The sequence below is a fragment of the Montipora foliosa genome, chromosome 13 (genome assembly GCF_036669935.1).
Source record: "Montipora foliosa isolate CH-2021 chromosome 13, ASM3666993v2, whole genome shotgun sequence".
Taxonomy (NCBI): Eukaryota; Metazoa; Cnidaria; class Anthozoa; order Scleractinia; family Acroporidae; genus Montipora; species Montipora foliosa.
Window position 1 is genome coordinate 20,941,567 of NC_090881.1, and position 12,619 is coordinate 20,954,185.

Genomic DNA, 12,619 nt, shown 5'->3' on the forward strand with positions numbered 1-12,619 from the left:
TGTCCGTACTCAAATCCTGCGCCCAAAGCACTGGATTACCTCATCGGAAGTTGGTATGATGTCATCGATATTTTTTTAATTGGCGACTGGAAGGTCTCAAGAACATTTCTATTTTATCCTTCTAACATTTGTTAGAGAACAGCACTGAAAGAAGCAGAAAAAAGACTGCTGTGGTTATATCCTTTGCACAGAGAGCGGGATTTTTAGAATGTAAGTATCTCATGACTCGTAATTCAAGTAAAGATCTCACTGAACTTTCCTTATCTTTGTAAGTTTTTTCCGCTTCAAATCATAGTTAGTAGTGGGGAATACTAACTATATTCAAACGAACCATGGATCCCTAGCGTGGCTTTAAGAAAATACTATAGATTTAATTGGCTTAAGTTAGTTTGCTCAACTAGCAAAAATACGCGATCTCGTCTGATTTTACGTTCTTTTTTTACCATTCTCGAGAGCTGAATGTTAATTATCCTTACTGACTGCGATATATTACTTTTTATGACAGTTATGAGAATTTGATGATGTATCCGGACAAAAAACCCTAGGTGATAAATTTCTTTATTCTCGCTACCAGTCTGCTTCTCACGTGTATGAACTTGTAAGGAGATAATTTATATCAATCACTCTTGGAGTCAAAGGGTTCAGATTTAAGTTCTCGATCTGCCTCCGATACAGTTACTTTAAAAATTGTATTTATTTACAAAGACGTGCCTTAACTTTGCAACTTTGTTTGCCAGAATGTTCACGCTTTTAGCATCTCTTGTTAGAATCAGGAGGGGGTGAATAGGTTCGCGGATCGGCAGATTTGGCTAAAAAAACTACTCGGATTTCGGATTTCGGATTTTAAGGACACATTTTGCGGATTGGCGGATTTTGAACGCTCAGCGGATCACGGATTTCTTCAATATTTTAGCGTTTTTGAAGTGCGGATCGCGGAAATTAACTTGGTTCTCAGATATGTAACAGTCCTCAGAGTAAAATCCTGTCTTGAAAGCAACTGTGACAGGACAGTAGAGTTGTTGTGTTAGCAGCATGAAAGGATGTAGGGATAGTCATTTCATTTGCAGAAATTCAAAACCCCTCAAATTTTCTTGGCTTTCTTGTAAACCTTCTTAGAAACAAGGTTCCTTTGTTTTGAAATTTTCTTATCGGATGAATAAAGACCTAACTATTGTTTTTTTTGTTTGTTCTTTTGGTATTAGAAGGTGCTCTTCAAAATGTCTTGGAATGGTTATATTGATAACCTAATTGCACAAACAAAGGATTCTTCCGGCACAGCTCACTGTGACAAGGCCTGCATCATTGGGTTAGATGGAGGAGCTCCTTGGACAACAAATTCCCATGCAAGCGCATTGCAGGTAATGTGAAGTTGCAGTGTATTTTACCATGCTTAATGGGGACATAGTTTTTCAGTGAGTGATTACCTCAATGGGGACAGTTTTACAGTGAGTGATTAATTGACCCATTGACTCCCAGGGGTTCCCCATTGACGACTAAAATCGTCTAGCGTTAAACAGAGTAAAATACTAAGTCTGGCCGGTTTGGATGTCAAAGGGTTACTGATAATTTTTCCAGTCCATCCTAATGTTCTTGGTTTTAGGTCATTTTCTTTAACATTAGGGTTAACCTTGCGACTCACAGCTGTGAGCATGCGAGCCATGCAAATTTTGCACTTAAGCCTAAGCACAGATTTCAAATAGGGCTGACAAAACAGTTTTTAAGTCTAAGCACCCATTTTAAAAAGGTTAGCTTTCCATACATGTAACTGTCTGACTTGCATGTTGAATTGCATGGCTCACTGGCTCGTGCATTGTCTTCAATCGAAAACAGAAATAGACGATTCTAAACCTTTTTCTTTTGGATACAAACGCTCTCTTTGAAAATATTTTAGATTGACTTGACTGTAACAGTTATTTCCTGTCATTTTTAGTTATTTTTCTGTGGAAGTGGGGGTTCCCTTCAACAGTATGTTTTAGGGATTAACATGGTCACACAAGTCAAAGTGGTTTTTTCCTTCTCATTCCCCCAGTTGCAAGGTGTAGAAGGGCAGACTATTGCCAATTGTTTGAAGAGCAAGGATTTCACTCCATTGCAAAGTGATGGTGTCAAAGCTGAAGGTCTTAGATATCAGTTTTTGCGAGAAGAAGATGGCAAATTAGTTCTCGCGAAAAAGAAAGATCACGGAGCCCTTACAATGCAAGCAAGTAAGACAGCAATAGTTATTGGTCATACTACAGAGGGCTGCCAGCAGGGCAATACAAACAAGGGAGTTGCTGTCATTGCAGAGTATTTAGAAAGTTTGGGTATGTAACGGAAAGAGTGAATTTCCTGACACTTGATGTAGGAGGGAAGACATCATCTCTTTTGAACTTTTAATAAATTGTTCAACATATTCTTGTAAATGCGATTTGTAAAGTGTGCGGAAAGAATTGTTGTTTCCAATTTCTTTTTAGTTAGAGAAATAAATACAGTGGCTAATTAACTACTTGTAAGCCAGCTGAAGCAGTGTCATTGATTTGGAACTCTGACAGTATGATTTGATGTTTCTGTTTTGGTCTTAGTACTTTAATCCAAGATCCTTTTATTTGGAAATAAATCGCTTAAATTGTGCATGTTGTTTTATTTTGACTTTGGCTCTCCTCCGTTTCAAACTTATTAGCAATAATAAACGATAAATTATCATTCATCCACCGCTTTCACCGACACTGGGATAAATGGATGTTTTGGTATTTACCACACAAGTTGAATAAGCCATTTTGGTTTTTTTTCCTTTTCTCAGAGGTGAGTAGTGGTTGATATTCACTTCCAGGCTAGCCAATCAGAATGCGCAGAAAGCAGCATTTGTGTGGTATGTACGAATTTAACAACTATTCACCAAAGTGGAGGTGGCTGGTGGTGAATATTTGCAGTGAGGTAAATATTTACCACTATACTAAAACAGCGAGATAATATAATACAAAAAGATGATTTTAAGTCATCTATTTTTGCAACTATTATAATATTTTCGGGCGCAAATCCCACGCGATTTGCTCGGGGGTTAACAGCTAAGGATGTCATTGAGTTTGAGTGGCTAATCAGCGTACCTTTAATGCTGTCCACTGTTTCAGAATATACTAATATCAGAAACCCATAAGGGTTGAAACGTGTAACGGCCCCTTGTGTGCTGGGAAACAAGCTTCTGAATATTCCAATTTGCTAAGTACCATATTTGGAACAACAAGAGCGAGAGGTTTCCAAATATGGTACTTAGCACTGAAACATTCAACCAATCAGTTCGCACTAAATATACGGAAGCTCTGAACGCGCGTTACACGTTTCAACCCTTATGGGTTTCAGCTAATATGAAATACAATGCTTTATATATTGAGACCTCGTCCACACTATGCCGGATAAATTACAAAACGCAACTTTAGGTGCGAAAACGGAACAAGAGTTTTCCGTCCACACATGAAAACGGATAAAATGTTCTGCGTCCACACTACAGCGTTTTATCGGCGGCACAATTGCTTAATCTCGTTTTGAGCATGCTCACAGTAAGTAGACATTCGAAAAATTTCTCTCCATTCTTCAGCGACAACAACTTCGTTAACAATGTTGTCTCACCACGCACTCGTTCTGCCAGGTCGAGACCAGAAGCGTCTCTGTTTGTCGCGTCGCTTTCCTAGTATCCTTTGACACCAATGATTCTCTGGCGTACAATATTCATGTGAACTGAAGCAATACTTAACTCCAAATAAGCGAGTAAAGAAGAAATTATTGTCAACTAGACCCTCCGTGAGGGTACACTGGGTTGTCTGTGGTACGTGCAGCGTTCCAGGCAATGTTTTTTCAAGTTAGGGGGTCATTAAGACCATTTAAGGGCTCACCCAGAAGTCATACCAGCAGAGGCCCTTTGGCTCACAGGTCCTCACACGTTCGTGCGACGAAACAGATCCTTTTCTGAGGTTAAAAACCTGGCTACCGGCCTATTAATTAATCATTTGCCAGAAAGAAGAAATTCCTGTCCTCTTTAGAAAAAATAGACATGCACTGATTACCGTATGTGTGGTAGTGAAGTAACACAGCGATTTATTCCATATAAAATGTCAACTGAGCTGTGTGTTGTCTTTCAGGAGATTCAAGTTGTCCTTGCGTAATATGTAGCTCTTAACAGTGCACGACATTGTTTTGGTTTTGTCTATCATTGTAGTGCCATGGTAGAAGTCTTGGGTAAATAGCCTGAGAAGACATGTTACTAGCAAAGTACTGAACCCAGAAAGATTAAAGAAAATAAAAGGGAAGTGAAAAACATTGTTTTCTGGGATAACATGTTGACAGTTGTCTTTGCGTAATATGTAGGTCTAAAAGTACACGATCTTGTTTTGGTATTGTCTATCATTGTAGCGCCATGGTAGAAGTCTTAGATAAATAGCCCCTTGAGAAGACATGTGGTTACTAGCAAAGTACTGAACCCAGAGAGATTAAAGAAAATAAAAGGGAATCGAGAAACATTGGTTTCTGGGCTGACATGCTGATCATGCAACGTCTTTCCACCACAAGTGTAAGCGTGCACTGACAGCATCTGACAGCTTTGTAAACAAAAGTTGAAAGTTGAAAGCTGAAGTTAAGTGCTGTCCGACAGGGTTAGTAACTGGATGGGCGACCTAAGAAATATATCACTCAGTAACAAGCATAGGACCGAAAATTCTATTTTAATGCTATCAAATGCGAACCAAGCAAGATACAGATTTTGTTATCTTGCTTTATGCAAAACAAATATTGATGTAAAAGTAAATAAATATGGATACACAGTTTTTAAGAAGAGCAGAAGGAAGTTTCAGGACGGTCGATCGAGAATAAAATATTTTGCCATCGGTAACAAAATATACGACATGAAAACAACATTAATTTTGAACCACGAATATAAAAAGTTACCATCAGCGAAACATTTTGGGAGATTTTAGTTGTTTTGTTGTAATTGTACTTTTGGCTGCACCGAGTAAATCGCACATCGAATTCAGCGGGCTTATTAGTGAAATTTCCAATTGTTATACCGGAAGACTGTACAGAGTTGAGAACTGGTAAATACAAATAGCGAGACAACTGAGATAACAGATCCACTATATGGATTCCTTCTCTGTCTTTGTTGAACCCATACTGAGTTACCAGAGGACTGTTCATTTGGTTTCAGTGTTATACAAACACCACACTTGGCAAAATTTTAGGAAGACAGCTCACTTTGATTACGGCTCGACGGGCGACAGATTGTTGTCGAAGTCCATTACTCGTCGCTTTTAACATTCGACCGCCTGTCTTATTCAGTATCCAATTCGCTTGCCATTATTGAGCTTCATAAGGGTACGTTTTGTTCTAAGATCCACTAAAACGCCATTCGCGTTACATGACTTTCGACGCCATTGCCGGTTAAGTTAATCGTTCTACTGTGTCCACCAGAGAAATCTACGCATTTCCCACTACCCTCTCGATCCTAAGAAAATACGCGCAGAAGGCTCTATGCACTAAGCCACCACTTAGCAGGGGAGTGACAGGCAAGACTTTCACCGACACGGAAAAAAAAGAAAACGAAAAATAAAAAAACGACGAAATTAAAGACAGATTCCGACTGGATTGCCATACGGCAACCCAGTAACAAGACAGAGAACATCGTGTTGTCCGCCATGTTGAATTTATGACCGAGAGAGACTTGGGAAGATAAATCATATGACAAAATGACGAAGCGTATTCAAAAAGTTCCGGATACGAAAAGTTCTCCGCCCACACTAATACAAAAAAAGTTGCGTTTTCAAAATTCTTCCACTCTAGAGAGCATTTTGGGAGATTTTAGTTGTTTTCTTGTAACCTCAAGTAACCTCGAGTCTTCTCAGGGCCCGGCTATTTACCTAACACATCTACCATGGCACAACTGTGATTTACGGTGCCCATTTTTATATGCACCTGGATGGTGGGTCTCTTCAATCAGGGATTAAGATTTTTTTCCTTAGAGGGCTGACAGCGAAATATTAACCATGCAGCCTATAAAAAATAATTGAATTCTCCGGATTCTATTTTTCACACAACTGAAGAAAAATTGGGTTTAGGATTTCCACACCATAGGGGTGGTGTGGATTGAAACCTTAACTCGGACTTCTCATGCACATGAATTGTTAGTTGGCTTAAGGACGGTGCCTAGTAATTCAGAGGTATTTTTGCCCCGATTTGCGATTATGCAGGAAAGGTAGATCTTAACAAGTGTTATTGAAATCCAAAAAGAAAATTGGGGGGTAACCACGCATTTTTCAAAGATGATTCATGAACAATGTTTGTAAAAAGCTTTAAAATACAAAGGCGTCCTTTTCTCAAATTGAAGCTCATTTATCTCTGATGAATGCATGGTTACCCCCAATTTTTTTGTGATACCAAGAGTACTTACGAAGAGCTACTTTATTTGCATAGTTTTAAACCACGCATAAATATCCCTGTATTAGTAAGAATCGGCGATAGGATATCCGAGTATCTGGAGATGCGCAGAACGTATGCGCAGTAACAATAGTAGGCACCGTCCTTAAGGTAATTCCCTTGAAATTGTTCTACTATCAAACGTTTTTGGAACCTTGGCATAATTAACATTCATGATATGAACATTAAAAAAATGCAATAAAAAAAATGGGGTCACCGTGCTTGTTTACGCGTCAGCAGGCTCGTAAAATGGGGTATTATTACTGTTTTCGCGTTAAAAATTCGAATCACCTTCATACAGAATTAAGTCTTCGTTACTTCAAAGACACAAAATTTTATTTTGAAAATAAAGCTTCTTTAATTACATAAGCAGTAATGCTTCATTTACGCCTACTTTGATTCCCTGGTTGTGGGAATAGTGCACTTTTTGGGACAGTTCCGTGGTTAGCTTGAAGTCCTCGCCTTGGGTAAAATACACCCAGTACGGAACTGTTTTCCAAAAAAAATCATTTTCTACTATCAAACTTTTTTTCTTCCTCAAATATGTTCTTTATTAGACTGTTCCTAGAAAATACCTGGAAAAAAATCGGGGGTCACCGTGCTCGTTTGAGAGAAAAGGAGCATTTGTTTCGCTATCGGGTTTAGTTTGAGCGAAATCTCTTACGTTTTGTATGCGCACGTGCTCATGTGCGCGCGCTAATGACGCGAAATCGTGCGCAGTAGGGATGCGCAATGCAATACTAAGGAATTACCTTAAGGTCCTACCTTCAACCGACAAGCATTGCGTGCTGTGGAACAATTTTCAGATATGAAAATCCTGCCAAATGTGAAATTCATCCAATTCTCTATTTTCGAATTCCCCATAATACACTTTGTTTGCCCCCCAAATTTTGCATGAACCATTGTTTTCAAATGCTCTTGGGAATATGCAGTGTCTCCAAGAGCATTTGAAAACAATAGTTTATGCAAAATTTGGGGGGCAAACAAAGTGTATTATGGAGGATTCTAAAATAGAGAATCAGATCGCTGCGGTAAGCATGGTCAATTTCCATTACAAAAACAAACGGTCGAAAAGCCTGTCGGTTGAAGGTGGGCCTAAAAAATGTTGGGTAGACTTTCATAAACTGGACTAAAATGGCGCAAGCATTGTTGTTCCGATTAGGAATTTCTTAATTGGTATTGTCTTAAAAATTATTGGTTTTTGCTCTTTTTGTTTTTATGGACATTAATCACGGTGGGCGGAACCATTTGTTGACACTTAATGAGAACTGTGCTGTTTAGAAGGATTGACTCTACAACAGTGTTATGAAACTATGTGAGTGATGTGAAACAGCACTACATCACGTGACAAGATGCCCTCAATAGTTTGATGCAATAGCTTACAATAGCAACGAGAGAGCCATCGAAAAACGTCCCTTATTTAATCTTTAAACGGTTTTACGACTGTACTTTCTCCAGTGGATTCGGTGACGCTCACTTTTAATGTGAGGTTAAGTTGAACCTCTTGGCAAAACGCAAGATGAAATGCTCTAACGCGTATTTAGGGCTACCTTCATAGTTTAGAAATTTAAGGAGGCTCCTGAGAGTTTTAGGACCGTGCGCAAGCTGGCCACTAGTATGGCGTGTAAAACCTGAATCGCGCGTAATTTTTTTGATTTTTGTGACGTCTGCGTGACCAAATCTTTGAAATTAACTGCTACTTTGCTCGCGTTCCCTTTAGTAAATTTTTTGAAAAATTGGCTCAGTTCTAGCCACATACAGTGCCTATCAAATACCTTGCGTTTGTTAAAATTTGTCAAAGCTAATCCAATATATTAAGGAAAATGACAAATTACAGAATATTAGCAAAACGGTCTGAACGACCTTGACTTTTTAGTACTTCAAAGTGTCGGGCAATATCATTTCAATAATGTGGCCAATAAAAAAATTCACCGAAGGAAAGTACAAGGAATTTGGGCCAAACTGCCTTACCATGCTGGTAAATCTCTGTAGGGAAAACGTTAAGAGAAATTAACAAGGTTTCCTTTTGTAACTCGTGCCCTTTGGTGAGGGTATTTGCAAATACTCTAGGGAGCAACTTCGTGACTCAAAATCGGCTTTAGAGATAAGCCATGCGTCACCACAAAAAAACAAGTCTTGTGCTAATGGTACATGATGATGTCCTCTTTTCAGTAACCGCACCGAGGCTTATCCCTGTTGTTATGAAAACCGCCCATCGAATACACAATCGTGTCAAGTTAAAGCTTAGATGAGGAAGGAAAATAATTCGGTAGACGCACTGTTAACTTTGAGACTCCTTATCGAATTGATGAAGTTGTTGACGGCATATTGATCCGGCTACTGAATTCAGAGTCCGTTGAAGCATCACATTGTATGAAAAGTGTATTTTAAGGATCGCTTTTTTGACAAACGTATTAGGGTGCGACAAAATTTCTCGAAGATTGATAATTTTATCGCACGCTCAAAAGCGCAAGTTAAAGTTCGTCCTCCTCGAATAAGTTGTTTTGAGGAAGACCTCGTGATTACTTCGTAAACAAGAAACAATGATCACGCGGCAAAAAGCGTGGAGGAAAAAAAAAAACCCTGAAGTGTCATGTTGACGTGATTATCTTATTGATTTAAGTAGGCATTTCGCAAATGATGTGTCTGGAATCTGGCCATGTCTGGAATCCCGAATCTACCGATTGAAGTCTGGTTTCAGTAAGGACATGGATATCCGCAATCCATAACCAGGTGTGCCGGTTCGCGATCCCCTGGGTCTCGCAAGATTGCGAGGCTGAGGGAACAGGAGAAAACTAAAAGTAAAACAACGTACTTCACACCCCTTCCCACAAACCCGCAACACAGCATAAATGAAACAATAACAGGGTTTAAACAAAATAATTAAGCGAAAATTTCCAAAGGAACTTAAGAATATACAATTGCAGGATTTAAAACAAGGAAAACGAACTAACCCAAAAAGAGTTAAACTAGTGTAACAAACCTTAATATACTTAACTAAATAAATAATTACAAGGAAAGGTTACGTTTATACAAACGTTGGCCGTGTAGCACTCATATTTTAGACAGAGTTAACTGAATAGAGTGTAATGTGAAGTGCTAGATTTCAATCCCATATGAAATCGTATCCCATATTTCAATCCCATATAAATAAATAATTATCTACTTTCCAACTTAACTTAAACAATAATTCGAAATTTACTAATTGCTTTACTCTAATATTTACAGACAATAAGTTCGGTTCTTTTCTAGCAAATCCAGTTCAGTCCCTTACAAGCAAATCCAGCAGTCCAGTTCTCCAACAGACTAGCATCGGTTTCCACGTCGACTTCTCTATATCTCAGCGTCTACTTCTCCTCTGGCTCTTAGTTCCTTCTAAGTTCTCGCGTCTCTCTCAATCTGACCGTTTCTTCTCTCTTCTTGCTGCCGCTGACAAAGGGAATTTTGCAAAGGGAGTTTAGTCGTTGATTTTCCGGCTGGCTCCTACTATTGACTCATAGCAGTGGTACTTTCCTTTTGCAACTTGAAACTTTCGACTGCTCTTTCTCTTTTCTCAACTGCAAACTTTCTGCCCAACCAACTCCGTATCTTAAGGTTACTATTACTGTACATAAATTAAGCTTACAACGTGAGATTTTTTTATACTAGAAATGGTACAACAACACTAGTTCATTAACACCGTTATGAAATACGAATAATTAACAACGCTGAACTATGGAACTTGTGAAGAGAACAGGAAGAATGAAAAAAAGAACGAACGGAGACTATACATAATTGATGTAAAAGCGAGAAAAAAGAAATTTCGTGACACCAGGAACCAGGAATCCGAAATCCTAGACTTCCTTAGAACAATGATGGAATGTCCGTACTCAAATCCTGCGCCCAAAGCACTGGATTACCTCATCGGAAGTTGGTATGATGTCATCGATATTTTTCTAATTGGCGACTAGAAGGTCTCAAGAACATTTCTATTTTATCCTTCTAACATTTGTTAGAGAACAGCACTGAAAGAAGCAGAAAAAAGACTGCTGTGGTTATATCCTTTGCACAGAGAGCGGGATTTTGAGAATGTAAGTATCTCATGACTCGTAATTCAAGTAAAGATCTCACTGAACTTTCCTTATCTTTGTAAGTTTTTTCCGCTTCAAATCATAGTTAGTAGAGGGGAATACTAACTATGTTCAAACGAACCACGGATTCCTAGCGTGGCTTTAAGAAAATACTATAGATTTAATTGGCTTAAGTTAGTTTGCTCAACTAGCAAAAATACGCGATCTCGTCTGATTTTACGTTCTTTTTTTACCATTCTCAAGATCTGAATGTTAATTATCCTTACTGACTGCGATATAGCACTTTTTATGTCAGTTATGAGAATTTGATGATGTATCCGGACAAAAAACCCTAGGGGATAAATTTCTTTATTCTCGCTACTAGTCTGCTTCTCACGTGTATTGAACTTGTGAGGAGATAATTTATATCAATCACTCTTGGAGTCAAAGGTTTCAGATAAGTTCTCGATCTGCCTCCGATACAGTTATATGTACTTTAAAAATTGTATTTATTTACAAAGACGTGCCTTAACTTTGCAACTTTGTTTGCCAGAATGTTCACGCTTTTAGCATCTCTTGTTAGAATCAGGAGGGGGTGAATAGGTTCGCGGATCGGCGGATTTGGCTAAAAAAAACTACTCGGATTTCGGATTTAGGATTTTGAGGACACATTTTGCGGATTGGCGGATTTTGAACGCTCAGCGGATCACGGATTTCTTCAATATTTCAGCGTTTTTGAAGTGCGGATCGCGGAAATTAACTTGGTGGTCGGTTTCAGTTTTTTTCTGCCTGACTTTAGAACTAGACTAGATTACAGCGGTTATCAGTAACTAGCGCCCCTCAACGACATTTTTTCATATTCAAATATGAAATTTAGGTGGACGTCAATCAAATGTTTCCATGACAAGTTCATGGAGTATGGTCATGGAAACGTTTCGAAAAAAGTCGTTGAGGGGCGCGTCTAACTCATAACCGCTGTGACGACTCCAGACAACTCTAGGACCCCAGGATTTCGGCTTCCGGCCAGACAATGCTGACGATGAGGTGACTGAATATGACAATAGCTCTAATGAGGAGGAGACGGAAACTGCCGTTTCACAACTATATAGAGGATCCACCTTGTTGTTAGGAACTACTACGGGATTTGGGCGCCAAGTGCGGATAAACAGTAGGCTGAATGTTCTTAGGTGCTCACTTCTGCATGTAACACTGCTGCAGATTCGGATTTTTGTCAAAATATCTACGGATTGGCGCATTTTTCTGACCCCTATTCACCCCCCCCCCCCCCCCCTCAATTAGTTAACGCCAAACAGCAACTTGTCTTGGCCCTAAATTACAAATAAGAAAAGATTGTTTTAAGCGATTAATTCCATCATTTGAGAGATTACTTAAAGCCTAATTTAGAGCTCCAGCCTGATGAAGTGGTGCTACATGTAGGTACAAACGATCTGAAGGCTAAAAACGGCAAAACATCTAAAGAAGTTGCAGAGGCTATTGTTGATCTCGCTAAACAGATAGAGGGGTCTTCCGAAGCTCAAGTCATAGTCTCAGGACTTGTAACACGAAAGGACAAGCTTAATGATAAAGTCTCAGAGGTGAACAAGCACTTGACGAAGTTTTGTCGTCAGAATGATTGGAGATTTATTGAACACAATAATATAAACGAAAAGGGGTTAAACCGTGGAGGTCTACACCTGAATTTTGCAGGTAACAAGCGTATTTTTAAGAATTTTTATCATGGTCTAGCTCATTGAACTTTTACTATGCCTTCCATTAATGCCGTGCCGTTGGAAGGCAACAGTCAGGAGTCATCGAGAAGTCCGACTCAAAATCCTATTGATCGTTCTCGAGTATTGCCCTCCAAACGCGGTTTTAAGCTGGCCTCGCTGAATATAAATAAATTGACCACTCATCTTGATGAACTCAAGATCTTTCTCGTAAGTAACGATATAGATGTTCTCGCAATTAACGAGACTAAACTAAATGAATACATCACCGATAATGAGGTCAGTATCTCTGGTTATGATATAGTTAGACGTGATAGAACTACATATGGAGGTGGGGGCGTTTGCTTTTATGTAAAAAAGTCAATTAACTTTTCGGTGCGCAACGATCTTTGCATGGACAGTCTTGAG

The 12,619-nt window shown here is 39.0% G+C and overlaps 1 protein-coding gene across 5 annotated transcripts in view; it reads left to right on the plus strand.

Moving 5' to 3' along the window:
- The window catches only part of LOC137982941 (profilin-like), a 40,522-nt gene that overhangs the window by 19,579 nt on the left and 8,324 nt on the right, over positions 1–12,619 (plus strand). Inside the window, exons 1-3 of one of the 5 annotated variants that reach the window (XM_068830107.1) lie at positions 54–210; positions 1,203–1,358; positions 2,030–2,610. In XM_068830107.1, coding sequence (XP_068686208.1) covers positions 1,218–1,358; positions 2,030–2,311 — 423 coding nt within the window. In that variant the 5' untranslated portion in view covers positions 54–210; positions 1,203–1,217 and the 3' untranslated portion in view covers positions 2,312–2,610. Of the gene's footprint in view, positions 1–53; positions 211–1,202; positions 1,359–2,029; positions 2,611–10,350; positions 10,506–11,921; positions 12,192–12,619 lie in introns of those variants that run through there. The other 4 variants (XM_068830108.1, XM_068830111.1, XM_068830109.1 and 1 more) reach the window with 4 other exon arrangements.